Source organism: Procambarus clarkii, chromosome 88 (assembly GCF_040958095.1).
Source record: "Procambarus clarkii isolate CNS0578487 chromosome 88, FALCON_Pclarkii_2.0, whole genome shotgun sequence".
Taxonomy (NCBI): domain Eukaryota; kingdom Metazoa; phylum Arthropoda; class Malacostraca; order Decapoda; family Cambaridae; genus Procambarus; species Procambarus clarkii.
In genome coordinates this window covers 13,570,775-13,594,214 of record NC_091237.1, presented here as the reverse complement: position 1 = coordinate 13,594,214, position 23,440 = coordinate 13,570,775, and the positions used below count along the sequence as shown (strand labels likewise).

The window sequence follows — 23,440 nt, the reverse complement described above, 5'->3', positions numbered from 1 at the left end:
TATTCTTGCCAATATCTTTTTTACATGAATGGCTAAAAGTTTGTTATAAATACCCAAATAATTTATTATTGCAGCTATCATATGTTCTGCTCGATGCTGTCATTGATGAGCTATTCCCCGAGTTGACCACAGACCTTGAACTGTCACCGTTTCTCGCCAGCTAAATGAGGTGCTCCTTTAGTATTCTCTCAGCAAATATGGTACAGTAATATGGTAAGATTTTTGTATACGTTACAAAATATGCATACACTGTTCAAAACTAAAATAAAAGTGTTTTTTGTTCATTGAAAAAGTAAAGCTGTCTTAACAGAGTACAGGTGTAGACTTACATGTAAAATTGCTCCACCGTTACATTCCTAAATAGTTTTAGTATACTTATCTGCATTGTACTTGTGATCTTTATTTATTAAAATACAGTAATGAAAATTTGGTGAACCTCAATTAGAAAATAATAAAGGTATTGGTGACCATTAGTTTTACTAATGTGAAGGGTTGGTAAGCCTGGCTTGAGGTTGACCAACCTGGAATAACCAGCTGTCATCTCATGTGGTGATGAAACAAGGTAGCTTTGGTCATTTTATCCTCTATATTATTATTACTTATTAATTTATATTACATAACATTATTATACAAACAAATTATGCAATGTTCACAGGGACAAACATTTTCAAATTAAATTAAGCTCATGAAAAATATTTCAGAAAATTCATGGCATGAATATGATGCATTTACAGATCATTTATGTACAGTTATTTAGTCTTGCTAGAAGATTGTAAACACAAAATTGAAAGTCTATGGAAAGTTTTGCAGGATGCAGGGTATGGTAAATTTATTATGTGTGTGCATGGGCATTGTATGAGCCAGTGATTTGATTCTTTGTACCAAGTTGGTATCGGAGCAGATTGAAAAGAAATGATACATCTCTATACAGTAGTTTCAAAAAGCTCTTTTCTAGGAGAGGCCCTCCCTTAGTATCTCACTGAGCTTAGTTATGGTACCAGCAAGACTTAGCCCAACACACCAGGCCTCTGACACCCATGAATCTGACTGAATCTTACTTACCCTAGAAGACAAAGGACCAGAGATCATCTGCAAAACCTTCTAGAAAGTATAGTTGCAATAAAACAAATGGCTGCTTGAGGGAAAATAGTCATTCCTTGGGTAAACATGGCCAATGGTAATTTCAGCCGGATAAGTACCCTAACCATAAAACGCCCAACTGCCCCAAGTCATGGACATCCAGATCACAGCCAGACTGCCTCCTCGCTCTTCTGCCAGGTGTAACCTGTCCAACTCTTGTAACCTTTGCTTGACCCATGATTGGCTTTACACTTTCAGTGAAGTTGTCTTGCCTTTCTCTGGAACATTACATTCTGCCAGGGGGCTATTTACTGTCTTTGGTTTTGTTTATGCCATCCACCTTGCACATGCATTAATATTACATTTTACTACGGCCATAGTTAGGGGGTTTTCTTCTGTGGGGCCGATTTGGATTTCTCTATATCAGTGTTGTACCACCTGAGGGATTGCAAGCTTCTGCCTCAGTGTATTGACTCCTGACAAGTTGCCTTGCTTCCGGCCAGTGAATCAGATTTTTCCTCCCTTGCAGGACAGTAAATGGTAAGGAGAAAGCCTTCTCAGCATTAATTAAACAAAAATAAGGAATGCTTGAATCACATAGATGAATTCCATGATCCAGTCCTTGCTGGGTAATCAAGCTCAGGATTTGGTGTCTGCTTTACTCAGATGCTCTGTGTCCTCTGTACAAAAATATAATGGCCAAGGATGCCACGTGGCTAACACTCAGTGTTCCAATCAGCAGTATTCCCGGTATAGCCCCATTGAGCATTCTGTAGACTAAAATTTTTAGCTAGGAAATTACTAATAATAGCGGTTAATTAGAGGAATAAGTGTGTTGGTAATGCACTAGTGCAAGGAAGAGGTAACCCATTACCATAGAAAGGAAGCTATAACTTAATTAACCACTTTTGGAAGAGAAACAACAATGATCACACATGTCCAGAGATTGGGGGATGTGGAAGAAAGAGGGCAGTGATGGTTTGTTTGAATTTCATGAATTTTCGTTTACCTGGAGTTATACTTTACCTTGCGGTTACCTTGCGGTGATTTTGGGGCCCAACGTTCCCACGGCCTGGTCCTTGTCCAGGCCTCCTTGTTGCTGAACTGGTCAACCAGGCTGTTGGACACAGCTGCTTGCAGCCTGACGTATGAATCATGGCCTGGTTGATAAGGTATCCTTTGGAGATGGTTATCAAGTTCTCTCTTGAACACTCTAAGGGGTCGGCCAGTTGTGCCCCTTATGTGTAGTGAAAGCGTGTGTAACAGTCTGGGCCTCTGATGTTGATAGAGTTCTCTCTCAGAGTACCTATTGCACCTCTGCTTTTCAGTGGGAGTATTCTGCATATTCTGCCATGCCTTCTGGTCTCATGTGGTGGTATTTCTGTGTGCAGGTTTGGAACCAGCCCCTCTAATATTTTCCATGTTTAAATTATTATGTACAGTACTGGGTATCTCTTTCCCCTTGTGCTCAAGAGAATTCAGATGGCAGCATTTAAAAAAAATAAGACTTAGAGACTGTGGTGTTTGGAAAATAAGAGATGATGGTGAAATCTTGTTACAGTCAGATTCTGCTGGTAGATATCAATCATGTGACAGGTTGAACTTAAAGATTTTGCTCAGTAAACTTCATCCATAGTGTGTGGGGAAAAGGATGTATATGGTACATGGTATCTCCTTTAATTTTTCTCAGAATGAGCTTTGGAAGTGCTACTGTATTATCAAGGACAAAAATCTAATTTTAACACTTTCACGCACCCCCCGCGCCACCCCTCGACAGGGCTATATGGGCCCCAGCGTGTCAGGGAAGGGCGCGTCAATTCCGAAAAGTGTATACTCTCCAACTTTGTCACCTCAATTTTCGTTCTACGAGATTAAATTTGGTATCATTGTGTTCGCAATAAAATTCTCTACAGCACTAAATGCATATAAACTCCAAAAGCCCGGCTAATTACCCGCAGCAAGCAGAGAAAGTGCGAACGAGTTACCCGGGAGCGCGCAAACGCGATAAAATGTTTTCACTATTTTCACTCTGGTCACCTCAATTTTCGTCCTAGGTCTTTCATTTTGGTCTCAATGGATTCGTAATAGAATTCTCTAGAGGAATATTAGCATATAAAATAAAAAACCTGGTCACGCTCCAACCGCCGACGAGTTGAAGACGGGCCACGCGTTAGCCATGAGTGAGTGCTCAGACGCCTTTCTGCTACACTCCCAATTCCTGCCCACATATGTTTAGTATTATTTCCTGGTGGTAATCTCAATTTTCGTGTTACAGCGCTCATTTAGGTATGAAAATGTTCCTAATAGAATTCTTCAGATGGATATGTGCATATAAGGGCCAATTGAAGAACAACATTGCCTGTACAATACGGGAAACGGGCAAATACCCATCAAGATCGTCAGTCCCATATATCTAGCAATTTCCTTCACTGTCACTGGTTGCCATCTGTGCTTTGTACTTTGCCCAGTACCTGCCTTATTTTGGGAAGCATATAAATTTGTTTCATAGGCAATATATTTCAGCAATTTTTGTGTCAGAAAGAGTTGAATGAATCCAAGAACAGTGGTAGGTACAGGAACAGTCAAGCCTGGTGTACCTGTAAAATTGTCCACAAAGGGTGCAGTATTGTCACTACACCATCCATCATCAGAATCTGTTGGTGCTGGGGTACGTGTGGTACGTGTGGTACATGTGGTACGTCTGGCTCTAGCACGAGCTCCAGTACCGCACCGTGCACGAGTGGCAATCTCGACCTCAGACTCCTCACTGTCCTCACTTTCATCACTATCAAAATCCTCATCGGCCGTCTCTGTTTCTAAATGTTCACTACTTGCATCAGTATCAACACCAACATCAGTTTCATCACTAGATGACCCAGACAAATCGTCAAATACAGCCTGAAACTTAGAGGGAGTTAGTCTCACATGCTTGTACTTCTCCTGTACACTACTCAGCTTCTGTTTTTCACGCCTTTCTTTCGCAATTTTCTTCCTGGAAGGGCCTTGTTCATGATCACTATCCATCGTGGAGTAAGCGTAGATAGTTTCTGAAGCCGCAGTAAGAAATACAGCCACGAAAAATAGCCGAAATGTTCACACGTTTGAGACGCGAGGGGAGGCGACACCGGTCACAACAGTGGAGCGAAAACAATGGGCCGACGGCGTGTGCTGCGCCGCCTGCGGGCCACTAGGCGCAAGAAAGAAAATGGGAAGACATCGGCGCGCATTTTAAAACCAGTCCCAAAAAAATCGGATAAAAACCTGATTTTTGGCGAATTTTTAAAGTGGATGACGCAATGCTGTGTCATCCCCGGCATTACCGCCAGTAAACGGATGACGCAATGCTGCGTCATCCCCGAGCGAAAGTGTTAACCTTTTACACCAGCCAGTGACACTGAAGTGACCCATCAATCTGTTTTCCTCCTGTATCTCCACCACCTACTGCCTCTTCCTTTACCAGTTAAAACCTCCTCGCTCTTGAAAAAGCATAGTCAGAGAAGCAGGATAATGCCATGATTCAAGGAAAAAACTAAGTTTTGGTCCTGTGTATAATTTTCTCAAACAATGTGTTATTTATGTTAATTTTTGGTGGTCTAGGAATGCTATCCCCCTCCCCCCCTTCCCCCTCCTAATTCATAGCATTGAATCAATGGGAAATCTTGTTCTGAGTTAAAAACAGCCAACTTATAAGTGCCTTTTTGAAATGCATCTTGTTTGCAAGTTAGGGACTCTGTATGTGCAATTGGCCCGGTTATTATAGCATCCCCATCTGATTCCATACTTGACACTGCAGGATGTGTCAGTGTTTTTGGACCCAGTGACCATTTGTTATATCCGTCATTTGGTCTGCTGGGCCCGGGGGTCCTTCACATACATGTGCAACCTGTCCTCTTACGATTTACGTCTGAATTTGGCCGTTTGTCCGTATGGCCGAAAATGAACGTACGTAATTTGAAAATGAAAAAAAATTGAAAATAAATTTTGTATTTTATTTTTCCAAAACAAAAAGTTAAGGGTCCTCTGGTAGGTTAGGAAGGCAGGAAATTCTCCTAAAGTTTCAAAACTTCATGAAAACCATTAATTGAATATTTCCTCTCCTAACCTAACCGAGTAAGTCGGAGAACTCAAACAGAAAACAGAACAGTACATCACTTTCGTGAGCCAATTTCATTTCAAATTACGTCTGTTTTTGGCCATAGTGCTCATACGAGCGAAAAGTGACGTTATTTTTAAGAAGATGGGTTCACGTGTGCACACCATTAGTCTTTGCTGGACTTTGGTTTAGGCCAAGTTACCTCCTTGGGCAACAGACTCTAGAGCTGCAGCCACTGTCCAGGCCAGGCTTTATGATGTCAACTTTTGCAGCACTTGGCTACCCCGGATGACAACAAGGATTGGATGGCCTCAGCAGGCTTTTTAAGCTGTTTTGAACTGAACCGGCTGGGGCCAACCCATTATTCTTGTCATTGGACTCGTTTATCTGTAGGCTACCCCACTGTTTATAAATGTAAACCTTTTCTACACAACTCAAATGTTTGTGTCATCATCACACATTTTTCTTTTATTCCTACTGCATGACTGCAACAGTCTCTTGTTTGCTCCAGGTGTCTTGGTGTCTTTGTCAATAGTGGCAATGGACCACAGAGCTCACAACTTATCAGGGAAGGGTTTTCCAGTCTTGTGTGTTGCAAGACATCTTTTCCCAAGCAGTTCCAGAGGAGTTTTGGTCCCCAATTCTGGGCATCCTCATCCTCTGCCGTGTTGTCTGAAATTGCAGCCATAATTGCCGTTTCCAGTTTCCAGGTTGTTCAAATTGCTCCTGTGAGTTGCAGAATTCTTTGCAGCTCTTCATGCCTGCTGACTTACCATTTTGGTATCTCTTCAAGGAGTTACTCTCACTCTTGTTCACTACCCCCTTTTCTCCTCTTCTCAGAGATAGGAGTGTTGCAGGTTTTGTCAGTGGTGGGTGTGTGTATTCAGCTAGGTGTTTTGGCTGCAGTCACTGGTTTTAGCTTTGAGCCAGTACAGTGGAATTCTGAAACATCAATAACCCATGTTTCAAGGTCTGGATTTTTGGGGACCTTTGCATGATATGTGTAATTGTTTGTTTGTTTTTCAGCATTGTTTGCTGTTTTGGCCATGGTTTATATTTAGGCTTGGAATTTCTGGCAGTCCTTCTGATATTAGTCGATTTCCTTCAGTAGGCCCCCAATACCATCCTTCTTTTCATTGGGGTTTTACACAGCTAGTTCAAGAATGAGGGGGTGTGCTGACTGTGACCTGCAATGTTATATGGTAGAAGTTTGGCTCAACACAATTAAAATGTCATCTTTACAGAAACAATGTTTACCTTGAGGTGCCTTTTTTTACTTTGTTGTCACTTGTTGCACTTGTACTGTTTGATGGGTTTTCCCATTTTGGAGTTTATCTCTGATCCTTTACCCCCTGTTACCACCTCATACAGTGCAGAAAACTCTGTTCTTTGCTCTCAGTAAATAATATATGAGTCTCAGGTCTGGTGTGTTAGGCTACAGCTTGGTGAAGCCAGAGCTAAGCTTGGTGAAGCCAGAACTAAGCTTGGTGAATTACGGGGAACCTATCAGAAACGGGCATTGCATTACATTACATTCAACACTGGTTTTCTCATGTGCTACTGGACATGTTCTATAGTTCACTTAAGTATTTCTCCAAAGCCACTATCCTAGTTATAACAATCATTCCCTTATAGAACCTGTTTCTCTATACCATTCTCAAAGATGAGAAAATCTTTGGAGCAGGATGGGCACTGAACCTGCATCCTGGGTAACCCCAGATGCATGCTTTAGCCATGAATTACGAGACACTGAAGGTTGTACAACCTGATGCCCATGTCCACTAGAAGTCTGGAGGCATCAAGCTGGCAGCCAATCCAAGTTTTACACATAATGGCATACACTCTGGTGCAGGTAATGGAGTTCTTCACCAAATGTTCCCTTCAAATACACAATGAAATTGAAATAACATGATAATGTGATTTCCATGGGCTAAGGCACTTGTGTGGGGTTATCCAGGGACCTGGTTTGATTCCCATCCTGTTCCAAAGGTTTTCTTACAGACAAGTCACATTATTGTGATTTCATTGTGTATCATCAAAGATATCTGAACCTTATGTTTGCAGCTACTCATAAACTGCTTAAGTGTAGTATATGGTATATATACCAACATGGTGTTTAGTAAAGTTTCTTGAAAGGATGTAACATGTGATAACCATGTGACTGTGAAGTTAGGGCTACAATGTAGGTGATAAATACCCCATAACTAAGTCTTTCCAACACCTACTCTAGCGTGCACTGGGAACCATGTGTCACCATGACACCCTTTGTGATAGCTCTCCCAACATTCTCAGCTGGCTGCAGCAGCTGTTCTGTGTCCGGCTATGTTTACAGTTAAAGTGGTTGCAAGCACAAGCACTATTTCCTTGAGGTCTTTGAAAACCTAATTACAGAATATATTAAATCAGATCTTATTGTGGGTGTTGGCCATGTGGAGAATTAATATGGGGGAAAGGTATAATGACAGTACACATATTATTAATAAGTTGCTTTCCAATTGCCTTATATTTTATTATGATTTAACTGTCAAACTCCAGAATCATGATGACTAAACCACATCAGAAAATGAAGAAACGCCAACACTTCAGTCCATCCTGGACCATCGTCAAGTCATGTAGTAGGAGTGAAGAGCATACACAACTTGATAATGGTCCTGGATGGACAGAAACATTGTCATTTCTTCATTTTCTGATGTGTGGTTTGAACATCGTATCTTCAGCCACGTTATTGTGACTCAAGGTCTGCATATTGATCCAATAGTTTTTAATATTTTCTGGATATTGTATTGAAACCAGATCAGATCAGAATTTAGGCATCTAACCTGATGCTGGATATGGCTAGATTTTACTCACAATGGCAGAATAGACATTAAACTTAAAGAAATGGTGAGCCAAATACAGTGGTTCAAGCAGCTATACATAGGAAGAAATTTTACTGGTAACTTAACTTAAGGATTTCAGTTACTCAGTGCATAATTAGCAGGCAAACACTGTAGTACAAAGGAAAGTTAAGTGTCTTGAATTCTGTATACAGGTATTTTGAAACACTAAAAAGTAAAGCTATCTTTTCATGTTGCTTTCCCTGTACTTTTCACTTTTTTAGCTTACTAATAGCAGCCATCTTTTTCTTTTACACACACTATTTGTGTTTTTCAATGCTGGAGGTGGTACTGCGTAATTTTGTAATAACCAATTCAGTGTGCAGAAATACTTAACAAATTCTGAAGGGTCTTTAAGGCTCTATGAAATGTCTGAGGAGGAGTCTACATATGTCCACATTCTCAAATTACAGCTTTACCATGGAAAAGGTGTTAAAGATATTAAAATGAAAGTAAAGGCTATGCTATGCAAAGAAAACATGGTAGTATCTGTATACAGTATACTACAATAATAATGTAATACTAAACACTTAAATATTGTAGGAGGTAGTTTAGTTCATGCTATACATTTATAGCTAAATATTGCCAGCACTTGACCAAAACTGCAGTTGAACTCTCCAAAAAAGTAAATTAGTTCCTTCAGGCCTTATACCAGTTACAATCCTGAGAATTTTATTGAATTTGAAATTAAAACCTTTAATACATGTAGTGTGAAAATGGTTATTTACAACTTGTAAGGTTTCAGTTGTGGTATTTATTGAAGAGTTCGATTGTGGTATTTTTGAACAATAATTCCTTTATCTAAGCTACCCTCTCTACAATAAATGTATGGTGGATAGATATGGTGTAAGAAAACTTTGCATAAATATAAATGGAAAGTGGTTTAAGAGGAAAGGAATCACTGTATTGATATCTTAATTACTCTACAGCCATTCATGTGTAATACTTTAGATCTGGCCGATGAAATGACCGAGACACTCGTATGAATATTTTTCTAGTGTGGTGGACTAATTTCCTGTATATGCTAATAAGTGTGGTTATTATTACTAATAGTTTGGTTTAAGTGACTGTCTGTAACCCTCTTGTAATTTCTTTCCATCCTTAGCAAGAGCCTCCCCACCCCAGGAGTAGGCAGCAGGGTGATGGTGAGATCATAGCACGATGGCAGATTTAATTTTAACTAATTGCAAGTGGCAGGTAAATGACTCCCATCATGCTGGGAGTGATCATGAGCATAGAACAAAAATGGAAGTTTTGTGAATAACTATTAACATATAATTTATAAGTTAACAAAATGAGGGAATGATTAAATATTTGATTTACATTGATATAAGCTTCAAAACATTTCCTGACTTTTGGATTGGTGTTCTCTACTAAGCCAGATGTAAATGATATTAATGAATGAATATAAACCATAACTAAGGGCAGATTCAAAATAGAAGGGTACTGTACAGAGGTCTTAAATAGATTAGTATGGATTTAAGTAAGAACAACTGAGAAGAGCATGCAATGAGTGTGCATGAGTGAAGAATATGCAGTGCATGTGCATGAGTGAAGAGCATGCAATTAGTTTGCATGAGTGAAGAATATGCAGTGCATGTGCATGAGTGAAGAGCATGCAATTAGTTTGCATGAGTGAAGAGCATGCAGTGCATGTGCATGAGTGAAGAGCATGCAGTGAGTGTGCATGAGTGAAGAGTATGCAGTGCATGTGCATGAGTAAAGAGCATGCAGTGAATGTGCATGAGTAAAGAGCATGCAGTGAGTGTGCATGAGTGAAGAGCATGCAGTGAGTGTGCATGAGTGAAGAGCATGCAGTGAGTGTGCATGAGTGAAGAGCATGCAGTGAGTGTGCATGAGTGAAGAGCATGCAGTGAGTGTGCATGAGTAAAGAGCATGCAGTGAGTGTGCACGAGTGAAGAGCTAGAGAATGTTGCGTGTGCTTGTCTCTGTATTTACTAGAGAAGAATTCTATATTATGCCAGCAGCTGAATAAAACTTTTTAAGTGGTGAAGAGGACAAGTTAACTAGTCATTAGAAAGTTATCACAAAATTTTAACAATTAAAGCCCTACTGTTCCTCAGGGGCCAGACAATGTATTTTCCAGGGTTCAGATACAAGACAATCTAGATACTGTACATAGGTTTTTAAAATGTATGAAAGATTTGTAGGTGAAATCTAATGCTGAAAAAAGTAATGTTCTGAGCTTGGGTAATGATAATAGTTGCCAGATGTCAGCTGATCAATATTGAAATTGTGAAATCTGAATGCAAAGTAAGTCATAGGGATCTTAAGCCAAAAATAAATGCATGAATATACAGTACTAGATGAGTACCTGGCAGTGCCCAGGTCTTCCCCACACACACTCTACCTGTTGACTACCTATTGAATGTTCCAGGGATCTATGTTTTTATGGCCCAGTCTCTGGCCAGGCCTCCTGGTTGCTGGTCTGATCCACCAGGCTGTTTGATGTGGCTGCTTGCAGCCCGACGTATGAGTCGCAGCCTGGTTGATCAGGTATCCTTTGAAGGTGCTTATCAAGTTCTCTTTTTAAACACTGCAAGAGGTCAGCCAGTTATGCCCCTTATGTATAAGGGAAGAGTGTTGAAAAGTTTTGGTCCTTTGATGTTGATTGAGTTCTCTTTTAGCTTGCCCATTGCACCTTTTCTCTTCAGTGGCCAACATAGCCTTCTCGGCTTGATGCCTTCTCTTGATAATTACTTACTTCTCTTCAGTGGGGCTATTCTCAACATCCTGCCTTGCCTTCTGGTCTCATGTGGTGTTACTGTATTTCTGTGTGCAGATTTGGAACCAGTCCTCCTAATATTTTCCAAGTGTAGATTATTGTGTATCTCTCCCATCTCCACTCAAGGGAATAAATTTTAACTTTTTAGGAATCCCAGTAATTTACATGTTTTATCAAATGGATTCTAGGAGTAAAGGATCTTTGCACATTCTCCAGATCAGCAATTTCTCCAGCTTTGAATGGGGCTGTTAGTGTGCAGCAATATTCCACTATAGAGAGAGAAAGCACTAATGTCTTTAAAAGTATCTTCATTGGCAAGGCATCTCTTGTTTGGAAGGACCTTTCCCCATTTTCCTGTACAGACACCCTCCATATCTCCCCACATCACTGCAGCACTCTTCAATACACAAATTTTCATCACTGTAAACATCCTCACACTACATTTCCTCACCCCACATCCACCCGCAAGCCCTCCCCATGTCCTTCCACAAACACACTCCGTGTCCTCTCTCCCTGCCCACATACACCCTTTCCCCATCTCTTCCCTCCCGGTACAGATTTGTCCTTCCCCTGTCTCCTACTTCCCTGCCCTCCCTCAGTTCCCCCTCCATACCCACACATGCCCTTTCCCTATCTCCTCTCTCCCCTCATTAGTGTAGCCAAAAGCTTGCACCCAGGATGCAAATCTGTCATTTGAATGTATGTTTTGAATATCAGTATCTGAATTGACTATTATTTAAACTAATGCTAAGTCAGTGGATTGAGGGCTGAACAATTCACATCCACAGACTTCATGAAGGAGGGGCATTGGTATCATGCTCTATTTTAGGGAGGCATTGGACCATCCATGACCCCCCTATAACACTACCAATAAAATAACCATTAATCCTGCAAATTTGAATGAGATTAGTCCAAAGGATCTAACCTCAATCCTTGAACAGATAGAATGGTTTGGAAGTAGAATTGTTGATTACAGAGGAATATAATAAAAGAAAGATTACTGGATTGTTTTAAATGGTAGGTTAAACATACAGGTATACATATACAGACAGCCACATGCCTTGCGAACCCCTCGGGGCCATCGGTTAACCTGTTGTGTTCGTATAAGTGGCCTTAAAATGTAGGGAAAAAATCGACAAGGTCATAGCATAAATTTGAGTCCTGTACAGTATTTTGATTGTACAGTACTCGTCAATATGAGAAATCGTGACTTACTTGCTATCTTGATTATCATTGTTGATGTAGCATTCATCATTTTTCCATTTAAATCATTATTTACATGGAAGAGGTGGTGGTTGATGGTGATGGGTTGACTGAAGTGGAGATTAATGGTGATGAGGTAACCTCACATGTTGATGCATTTGAGTCAACAAGTGATGAGTCAGGTGAAGGTGAGGCAATGCGAGCTTTCTTGGAAGCCTTTGCAAAAGACTCATTAATTGATATTTGTTTCATTCCCTTTGCTCTTGTTTTCAAAACTTCATATACAAATTGTACAAGTTCATCATGACGTTAATTGCAAACTCAGTTACTTGTTCCATAAATGCCAGCATGCCTTCAAAATATTGCTTAAATATTGCTCCTCACACTTCTGCTGGTGTACCACTGCCACACTGCATTATCAACACTCCACTTTTGCTTTACTTACTACCTTTCTATTTTGTATTGCCTTATCACTTTCACTTCTTGAGAAATAGTAAAAAATTATAGGTTTAGCCTTAAGAAGATCAAAAAGAGTACTTTTGCTAATGCTAATTGCCATCTTTTTAATTATTTCAACTTTTTTCTCAAATGTCATCACTGACTTCTTTCTTTTACATATCCTGCTTGTTGAAGCTTTCACTGACAAGTTGCACGGATGTTCCTAGATTGTAACAATACTATATATCCAATAAAGTCATGCAATGAACACTCCAGTTTCATGACAAATCAAAAGAATGGGAATAATGGGCTGTGAATCTGTGACGTCACAGGGTAGAAGGCACTAGAGTGGTGTCTTGACATGGTCAGTGGGCAAACTAGGCCTATCTTCCACCCAACCACCCATCACCAACCCTGGCCACGAGGCCTGGCAGACACTTGCCTGATGAGATACTCGAATCATTTTATGTGAACCTTGCACTTCCTGAACTTGAGTATCCAAACCAGCCCCAATCGGGAAACTGGCATTTTCATACAGATGACGTTCACAAAGCACATGGCTGTCTGTATATATATATATATGAGTGTGTGGATATAAAATAGCATTTACCTCTTATGGGTCTATAGTCCCTCTGCAGTTTCAGATATTCTTATTTTTGTGTTGAGGAGCATGCACTTTGTGTTGAGGCGAGGGGGGAATGGGTAAATGGGCCATGAATCAGGTAGAAGTGAGAGAATGTATGAGCAAGGAATATGGAGGTCTGTGCAGTGCTATACATAAATAGAAATATTTGGAGAAGAGACTGCATGTAGTACTATACTAGAAAGCTGCAGTGTAATGCTATCTTGAATTTTCAAGGGTATTGGTGTTGAAGATAAACATAAAGTATACTGTTGTGCTTAAGTGCTGTGTTAATAAATTTATCACCTGTAAAAATGATTCTACCTCATACGTGCGAACAGTAAATTTATAGGTCTGCATTTCATTCAAAAGTTAAGTTACCATATTCACAGTGAGAAGATTATAGTTGTATGTAATGTAATTGTGTAATACAATAAGGTCAGCTATATATTTTGTGCAGAGTTTGAGATTGATCTTTTGCCAAAAAGAACAATTAGGAGGGAGTGATTAAATACAATATTAAATAATCAAACAATGTTCATCAAAGGACTTAAGATAATGCAGAATGAGGTCAGTATGTGATGTAGATAAATGTATTGTATGCCCAGATGTTCCCCCATATAATAAAATTTGAGAGAGCAACAATAGTGAATAGGTTGTAATGCTCTGTTAGAAATAAAATTTAACATTGAAAATAAATTATATACAGTGCTGTATTATTTTGCATAGAATGGAATTATAATTTACGCAACACTAAGAACTGATAATTGGGTAGATCAACTAACACAAAGTTGTGTTGCAAGTAGTATTTACTCAAGGGATGCTAAGCAAGAATGTACATAGAAATGGCATCCAAAATAATAGTCATGTGTGGAGCTTGAGGTAACAGTTTACCTTGCTGAGAGTTTAAGCTAGATGCATGACTGTAATATTTGGTTGATATATATAGAGGCTGTGCTGGTAAGAAAAGGTTTAGAAGAGATTCCTCATTAGATTGTACCTTATGTAGTCGGATAGAGGGGATTGCTCAATGTATGTATATGTTTTTCTGTGTGTTCTCTTAAAAGATATGAAGATAATGTGTCGGAAAAGAGTGGTGAAGAATAACAAGTTAAAGGCTAAACTACTGTATCTTATTTTTTAGCATATCTATTTTGTGTAAAGTAAAAATTAAATTATGAATTGTGACACTGATTAAGTAAGTGTATAATGAGTGCAAATTACAAGCAGTGTGCAAAATGATAGACAACAGTAAATTATGAGCATGGTGTGGAAGATGAAGAAAGAAGTAAATTACGAGTAAGGGGTTCAAAATAGTAGTACTGTACTGTATTGTAATATATAACAGAAAAGTTCAATACTGTTTTGTATACACTATACAGTATACTGTTTTGCATATTTTAAACTAATATACAGTATTTGGAAATGGCTTTGTAAAATCATTGCTTAAGAAGGTAATAGTATAAATGATATGCAATAATATTTATAATCAGATAATGTAAGTAATCTGCCTATAACCAGAGGTCTAGCCAATCTTGGCTCCTAATTAGTACAGTACTGTATATTATTCGTTTTCATATGAAATAATAACAGTAGCATCTAGTAACATTTTATATGTGTGATTCTGGTCATTGATCTTATATTTATTTGAGAGAAATCTTGGAAAGATTTTATACTATAAAAATATTATATATATTTTTAATGTGAGCTCAAGGTTTCAGAACCTTGAAGAGGTTCTGAGGATCAATGTTCCCCACAGTCCAGTCTCTGACTAGGCCTCCTGGTTGGTGGTCTGGTCAAGCAGCCTAATAGATTCTCCTGCTCCAAATCTGACTTATGAATTATAATCCAGTTGATCCACGTACTGTATCCTTTGGAGATGTTTGTTTTCCTTTTGAATGCTATGAGAGGTTGGCTAGTTATGCCTCATATGTTTTAGAGGGAGAATATGAAAAGTGTTGGGCCCTTGATGTTTATAGAATTGTCTCTAAGCATACCCATTGCAACTCTACTTTTCAATGGGGGTGGTCTTGCACATTCTGCCATGCCTTCTGGTCCTGCAGGGAATTATTCCAGTGTACAAATCTGGAACCATTCCCTCTAATATTTTCCAGTGTGTAAAATGTATATATCTCACATGTACTCTCAGGAGTACATTTAGGAAGTTTTAAGTAGCTTTAAGGTAGACGTTTTATTGAATGGCTTCAGGCAGTAAAAGTTCTCTGCATATTCTCCAGGTCACCAACTTTTGCAGCTTTGACTAGGGATTTTAATAATATTCCACCCTCGATAGCACTGATGTTTCATAAAGTACTGTTATTAGTACGGCATCTCTTGTTAGAAAGGTTCTTGTTATTCAGCCTGTCATTTTCCTTGCAGTTGTGACAGCTACTTTGTGTTCTTTAAAATGTATTAAGGTCTTCCAACATGATTATTCGCAGATCATTTACATTACTCTTTTTATGGTGTAGTTTGACTGTTTTAATATGTGATTTCTGTTTTGATTTTCTTTGTTTTTACTGGAGCACAGGAGCTGGAACTTCTTTTCATTGAAGACAGTACAGTACTTGTATCCATAAGTTTGTGCTGTATCAGTGTCTGATATGAATTGTGATTTGCTAGTGATAATTCCTATTGCACCTGTGGTGAAGTATTTTCCTCTTATATTTTCCTGCTTATTTGTGCACTGATTTGTTTGGGATTATGGATGAGATTGTGTTACTGATTTTGTTAGCAATTTTATTTTTTTCAGGGTGGGAGGGGGACCCTAGAGTTTCACCTTTTCGTGGTGAGGAGGTGGGAGCTCATGCACAATACCCTGAGCCTGTTGAGGATTGCCTTGCCCTCTGTCTCCGGTCTCTGAGTGTTTTATGTGCGAAGAAACCTTGCCTGTTAGGGTCATTGAATCGTCCGCCAGAGGGGCTGCTCTTGGAGGTAGATTTGGGTATCTGAAATGTATCTTGAGGTTATCTTGAGATGATTTCGGGGCTTTAGTGTCCGCACGGCCTGGTCCTCGACCAGGCCTCCACCCCCAGGAAGCAGCACGTGACAGCTGACTAACACCCAGGTACCTATTTACTGCTAGGTAACAGGGGCATAGGGTGAAAGAAACTCTGCCCGTTGTTTCTCGCCGGCGCCTGTGATCGAACCCAGGACCACAGGATCACAAGTCCAGTGTGCTGTCCGCTCGGCCAACCGGCTCCCAAACCTGGGAGCTGTAAACCTGGTTCCTCTGCTTCTTCCTCCTGGAAGAAAAAGGTGTCAATCCTCACCCTGGCTACCTCCTCTGACCTTGTTCCCAAGTTACCTCCCATCTCGGTTTTGGAGTCAATTGACTTTACTTTGGAGTGGAGATTCCTATTGCTCTTGTTCAAGCCTCTGGTGACACCCTTGATGCAAAGCACTGCTCCTTACCATGGCCCTTTCTACCCCACCTTCTCTGCTGATTTGTTCTATGTCCTTCAACGTCGAAAAAGTGCATTCCTTGGTGGAGTTGGGACTGTGCGTGGGCTGTACACTGCAAGCATACAGTACAGCGTACACAGCCCAATACAAACACAGCCTGGAAAAAGCACTGGTGCCAGCAAACACCTGAATCCTTTATTCTGTTTTGGAAGGTGAGTGCAGTGGTACTTGAACCATCCATGCAGCTAAATGTGAGAGTTGGAAATCCTGTATCTCCACCATTACAGTTGACACCCCTATCCCTCAAGTCTGGAAGAAAATCCATAAGAGTGCAGGTAAATTTGTTCCAGACCGCACCTATCCTTCATCTCCGTGGTTCCGCTGTTGCAGATCAGGTGTTGGTCATGAATGAACTGAGTTCATACTATTCAGCTGCTAGCTCTGGTACTCATCTTCCTCCTACTTTCCTTACTTGTAAGCCCCTTATTGGATTTCATCCTTTGGACTTTCATACTCGCCTCCAATTTTCCTATAATGATCTCTGCCTTGACCTCTGCATTTCTACAGCAGCAGGCTCAGATGGTATTCACAATGAGATGCTTCATCATCTCCCTCTTTGTGACTTTCAGTATTTACTACATATCTATAACCATATTTGGGAGACGGCATCAGTCTCAGAGGACTGACTTGAGGCAGTTGTTCTTTCAGTTAGAAAACCTAGCACTCAAGGAATTTCCCCTTTACATTTTCTCCCCACTACACAACAAACTTTTTAAATACATGGTTAGTGTGAATCGTATTGTTGTTGTTGTTTTAGGTTCAGCACCTCGTAACAAAAAGTTCCAAGCAGCACAGACTATGGTGTGTCCATAATGGACTTACCTGGAACACACGTGGTTTTTCATTGCTACCTCTCTCCTTCTTAATATACAAGAGTTCTTACATTTTTGTACAGTCACTAGCATGCATAGTGTCTCGGACAGATCCTTAATCCTAATTTTTCCCTAAATACGACCCGCCAAATCATTTAACAACCAGGTACCCATTCACTGCTGGGTGAACAGAGGCTCCAAGTTAAGGATTAGCATCCAGTCAGTCCTCCTCGACCAGGATACGAATCCAGGCCAAAGCGCTCACGAAGGGTCAAGCGAATGTTTTACCACAGCGCCACGGGGACTGCAAATTTGGCTTTTGCAAGTGTCACAGCACAGCTGGTAAGACACTCGCCTGGCGTTCTGCGAGCGCTATGTCATGGGTTCGTATCCTGGCCGGGGAGGATTTACTGGGCGCAATTCCTTAACTGTAGCCTCTGTTTAACGCAACAGTAAAATGTGTACTTGGATGAAAAAACGATTCTTCGCGGCAGGGGATCGTATTCCAGGGACCTGCCCGAAACGCTACGCGTACTAGTGGCTGTACAAGAATGTAACAACTCTTGTATATATCTAACAAAAAAATATTGCTTTTGCTATTCACCCCTGTTGTATCTGTTCTTTTAACCTGTAAAAGATCCTGTCCATCCTGTGGTTGTTGAAATTCAGTATTGGCTGTTTCTTATCTCCAGCAGATTTAAGACATTCGAGTTTTGCTGGGTTCCTAGCCATATAGGTGTTTCCTTAAATGAGCATGTGGATGCTGCCGCGAATGAGGCTATCTACACTTGTCTCATTTCCCGCAAAGGTGTTCCTTATTTTTACATCTACCCAGTTATTCATTCCTCAATCTGTGCCTGTTAGCAAGATTGCTGGTCTTCTGTTACTGGTAACAAACTGTGTGCTCTTAAGGGTAACGTGTCCCCATGGCCTTCTTCCTACCACCATAACCGGCGGTGGAAAATGGCACTGGCGAGGTTATGTATTGGCCATACCCGTTTAACTCATGGGGTACATAATGGAGCGCCACCCTGCTTCTTATTGTCCAAACTACATTGTCCCTCTTACAGTCGTGAATATCCTTGCTGAATATCCTGACTTCCAGAATGTGCGTGCGTCTAGCTTCCCGACCGACTCTTGCGGTCACTTGTCCCTCGATAGAATCCTTGGTGAATCGGATACCTTTGATGTTGTTCGCCTTATGTGCTTTTGTTCTAGTATTAACATCCTTAGTGATTTTTAGTGCCTTTTGAATATCCTGCACATTTGACGGTGCTACCTAACCTCCCCAGCTTGGTGCCTTCTTTTGATAATTACTTAACGTGTAAAAGGCTTACTTGACATTACCTGGAGATACAGCGTTTAGTCCAAGTTAATTTTTTTGGCCTCATGACAGTCGCCCTCCTTTCCTCCAAGGCTTCCTCTCTTGGTATTTGTTCAAAATGAGGCTTAAAGCTGATTTCTCTCTCAACAATATGAAAGTGTTTCCCAAAATAGTGTTTTGAGTATTACTATTTTCCAGGTTGCCCTAAATGATCATACTTCTTCTCTTCTCCCTTGCATTTTCTCTGCCCTGCATGTTGATGATTTCTTACTGCTGTCATGATGATGACTTCTCACTCCTCCAAAGCCAGCTCCAACTTCAAATTGATAACATGTCATTTTGGGCCCACCAATCATGGATTAAGTTTTTCCCAACTAAGACGTGTACTATGACTTTAATGTAGTACCATATCATTCCTCGTCAGCAATTGTTGCTGTGTGGAAATCCCAATCTGTATAAGAATAATGTTAAATTCATGGGGTAGATCTTTTACACCCCATTTGTCTTGATCGCCCCATCTCTCACTTTTGAGTTGAATGCTCTAAGGCTCTTTCTTAAAGGGCCTTCATGGCAGCTGATAGATGCACACTTTTGTTAGCACTCCTCTCTTGTGCTGTCTAAACTCGATTATGGCTGCCCTGCCTATTCTTCTGCTTTTTCCTCAACCCTTCGTTGTCTCCATACGCTGCATCATACTGGGTTATGCCTCAGCTCTGATACTTTTCATTCATCTCTCTCGCATGAGTGTTGATACTGGCATTATGTTTCTACAGGATCACCATGTTTTGTTACTGTGTTCGCTACATTGCATGTTTCTTGCAACATCCCTACTCCCGCTTGTGCTGTGCTTTGATTACTGACCTTAGGAAGACCCTGTTCCCTCACACCACTTCCCTTTCCCTTTAAAAATGGCTCATTCGCAAGATTCTCGGTTCATGTTTACATAATCTCTCATGTTGTTCCTTGCTCCCATGGAGAGTCCTCCTTGTGAAATTTTGCAAGACCCTGACCCACATGGGGACCTCCATGTGGAGGATGAAATGCCTTTTTCGTGAACAATTTTTCTCTTGCTCATACACTATTGCTGTTCACAGATAGGTCTAAGTCTGGCAACAGTATAAGATACCCTGTTGTTTTTCCAGATTGGTCCAGTGTGTGCTACCTGCCTATAGGCTCTCATGGGGGAACTTCATCCAATTTTGGATGATCCTTTGTTTATCTCTTTTTGACCATTAAATTCATCTGTCATTGTGGCTCTGCAGTGTTTTAACTCTTTACATCCTGTAGTGGCTGCTTCTCATTTCTAGCAAATTTAAGACAGATTTTGCTGGGTTCTCAGCCATATTGGAGTCACCATAAATGAACTTGTGGATACCATTGCTAAAGCCATTCATAAGTTATCCCATTTCACAAAAAGGGATTCATTACAACATTTAGATTTCTACCCAGTCATACATTCTGCATCCATTGGCAATGTCATTGGTCTGGCATTACAGGTAGCAACCTGCTCACTCATAAAAGTGACCTATTTATTCCCTTTGCTTTCTCCTACCACCATAATAGATGGTGGGAAATTGGCTGTGGCTAGGTTGCATATCAGTCACATGCACTTAACTCATTGGCATATAATGGAATTATGCTTTGCTCCTTATTGTCTGAAATGACTTGTCCAGATGATCGCATGTCTTGTTTTCCTAATGTCCCTCCCGGTCACTTGTCCCTCAATAGAATTCTTGGTAGGTAAATCTGATACACCTTAACTTGCACGCCTTATGTTCTTTTATTGTATTGGCAACCAATGTGATAATTAGCGCCTTTTGAATATTCCATAACAGACTGATATATATAGTACATAGTCATTTTGGCTCGGCGCAGTCTTGATAATTACTGGGGGGAGTGGGGTGGGGTGGCAGACTAGGCTATCTTCACTGGGATATTCATATATAGCCATAATGACTGATGACACTTGTGACCTGGTTTTCCTTGGAAGGACAAACAACCATGCATGCATGTTACTACAAGAGATTGTACTATTCTTTGATAGTTCCTAGTGTGTCATTTGCTATTTACAGGAGGTTGGGAAGTTTTGGCTGCTGCTTGGGGTGGGATGTTTTGTGGATGTCTGGTGTTTCATAGAAGCATAACACAGTGTAAATTAATTAATATACATGATACCATACTACTGTGAAACATATACATAAACGGTAAATATATAACAATTTTGATAGGTCTATGCTGAATTTAGATTTTAGTTATTACACATATTATAGCAAAGATTAATTTTGTTGTATTCAACAGGATAATTAATAAGGATGTTGCCAGCCCTCAGAATTTTATGTATGTCAGTGTATTCACCTAGTTGTACTTGCCAGGGTTGAGCTCTGCTCTTTTGGCCCGCCTCTCAACTGTATAAATGTGCATTCTCCTGGAAGTTATTTTGTAAAATAGTAGACTGCTTACACACATTGAATAATATTCCTTAGTAAAAGTACAGTCGCCTACTCTAAATCCACAGCAAACCTCGATATGTTCGCCATCAGATTTGTAAGACATGACACAGGTTGATATCAGTATAAATGGTAAAACTAATATTTATTTGTCTTTACATGCAATTATAAATGCAGTCAGTGGTACTTCAGTTATAATATGTTTTATTTGATAGTACAGTATTGGTATATCAGAACATTGTGCAACCCAAGTACATTATGTACTAAAATACAGAATGTTTCAGTGAGAATAATTGTTTTAATTGAAATTGTTACTAGAAGAACATGGCTTAATAATCAAGAAATACTAGTATGAGAGACATGTCATGGGGAATAATTGGTTTTGTATGGTGTACCCTTTCCTGACACTTTGATATCCACACTGCTTTTGTGTCAAGCTGTCACATTATCAAAGCTTGGAATGATAAGAAGTATCAGGTCTCATCACTAATCTTCTTGCTTTACTAATCATGTAAATAATTCGTTGCTATACTTAACGTATTTTTCAATTTTTAAGCTTCACTTCACTCCATGTAAGTGTACAATAATTTACTGTACACAATAAATGGCTAAATCTGCTGAATCCACCTCCCGAGTCTCAAGTACCAGTGATTCAATTTTGTGGTAAACATTGCTGTAAATGACTGAAGGACAGAAAACAGCATGCTAGACGTGCAACTACAGTAGGAACCAAGAAGACATTTGGAATAAGATATCACAAGGTATGAACAAGAGATGGCAATTACAATGTGTAATATATTAATAATACCCTGTATATCAATTATGAAAGACATAACTTGCATTATTATTATGAAATGTATATCAGAAATGTGTATTTTAGTACTGAATATGTATTAGACTTGTAGATTAGTAAGCACTATTGAAATCTGATTTGGAACTTTCATATAGCTTATAAATAAATTCTTTAAACTGTATGATTTGTATAGAACTTGCAAGCACTAAAATCACCACACACACTTCACAGGTATTTATGTGCTGAAGCCCCTTGTTTGCTTTGCATTGTACCATTTGTTCATAATTTCATGCATGTCACTCACCTTCTGTTCTTTGTTTTTCTTTCTATATTTAGGGACATAAGAATACAGGAAGCTGTAGAAGACCTATTGACTCATGCAAGGCAGTTCTTATATATCTTGTTAATGTTTACACACATTGAATACAGCAACATTTTAACTGTATTTAACATTCTCAGTGTAAGTCAAGTACAGTACTTTTTCTAATTTCTTTCTTTCATTTTTTTTGTTCTCTTTAGAAATTCACACCTGTTTGAATACTGAAATTTTGTTTAATCAATCAAATTCTCATGTTTTAGCTAAGGGGATGCACCAGTTATGCCAAGACACCTTGCCACACCCATAAGTTATCCTTGTCACCATTGTACTGTCTAAAATTAGCTAAATTAGCCAGTGATACATTAATTTTTGTGTGTGTCCTTTGTGTAATTTGTACCTGTGGTCCAATGTCATTGTGTGTGAAAGGTATTAATTTATCTTGGTATATTTATAAACCATATTCAGGTGCCATTTTGTAAATTAATTATACCAAAGACTATACATTATTCCATTATAATTTTTATCTGTGATAAATACCACCATGTATTTTATGGACATATCAATAAAATGTTGACAATGAATTTGCATTTTGTTAAACTTATTCTTGGTGTCACATATATAAAAATGTTTTTCACCTCAGGCATGAGCTGGTGGTGACCTCAAAGCCATCCTGGTCTCTTGACCAAATATTGGTCTCCCTCTCCACACCTCATTTTATGATTTCCCCTTCGGATCATAATATATTTCTCAAAGCCAAGTTTTTGCCGGCTCTCGTCTCCGGATGTAGAGTTGAGGCGCTTAAGGCTCTTCTCTGGAGGCTTCTCTCTTCTTTTTTGTTCCCTTGGCCCTGGTGGGCAGTGTCTGCAGCCCAAGTCATCTGCAGTGTCATCAAATCTAGCCAGCCTGAGCTTCATCCTTGGGCCCATGATGATCATTAGTATGCTGCATTGGCCTTGGTCTTTTCGAACATGTCCTGGGCTTATATCCGGGCTCAAGAATTTCCACATTCTAACAGGATTCTGGTGGCCTGATATTTTGGTTATTGTTCCTGGTCCCAGTTGGTCATATGTTGCTTTGGGCCACATTTCCTAGACTGGATTATTTTTAGTCTAGTGGATGCCTCTCTTCCTTCCTGGTAAATTCCGTGTTTGTGCTCTGAGGATAGCTTCAGAAAGGCACTGGAGACTCCCCCCAGAAATCCATCATTGAATGTAATGAAATT

The 23,440-nt window shown here is 39.8% G+C and overlaps 2 protein-coding genes across 5 annotated transcripts in view; both read left to right on the top strand.

The window, feature by feature from the left end:
* The window catches only part of LOC123745876 (sorting nexin-14), an 89,123-nt gene extending 66,324 nt beyond the window's left edge, over positions 1-22,799 (top strand). For 3 of the 4 annotated variants that reach the window (XM_045726974.2, XM_045726973.2, XM_045726975.2), the window contains one exon: positions 75-22,799. In XM_045726974.2, the coding sequence (XP_045582930.2) occupies positions 75-164 (90 nt within the window). In that variant the 3' untranslated portion in view covers positions 165-22,799. The remainder of the gene's footprint in view (positions 1-74) is intronic. The other variant, XM_069317516.1, reaches the window with a different exon arrangement.
* The window catches only part of LOC123745879 (zinc finger and BTB domain-containing protein 17), a 583,396-nt gene that overhangs the window by 288,869 nt on the left and 271,087 nt on the right, over positions 1-23,440 (top strand). The window lies entirely within an intron of this gene.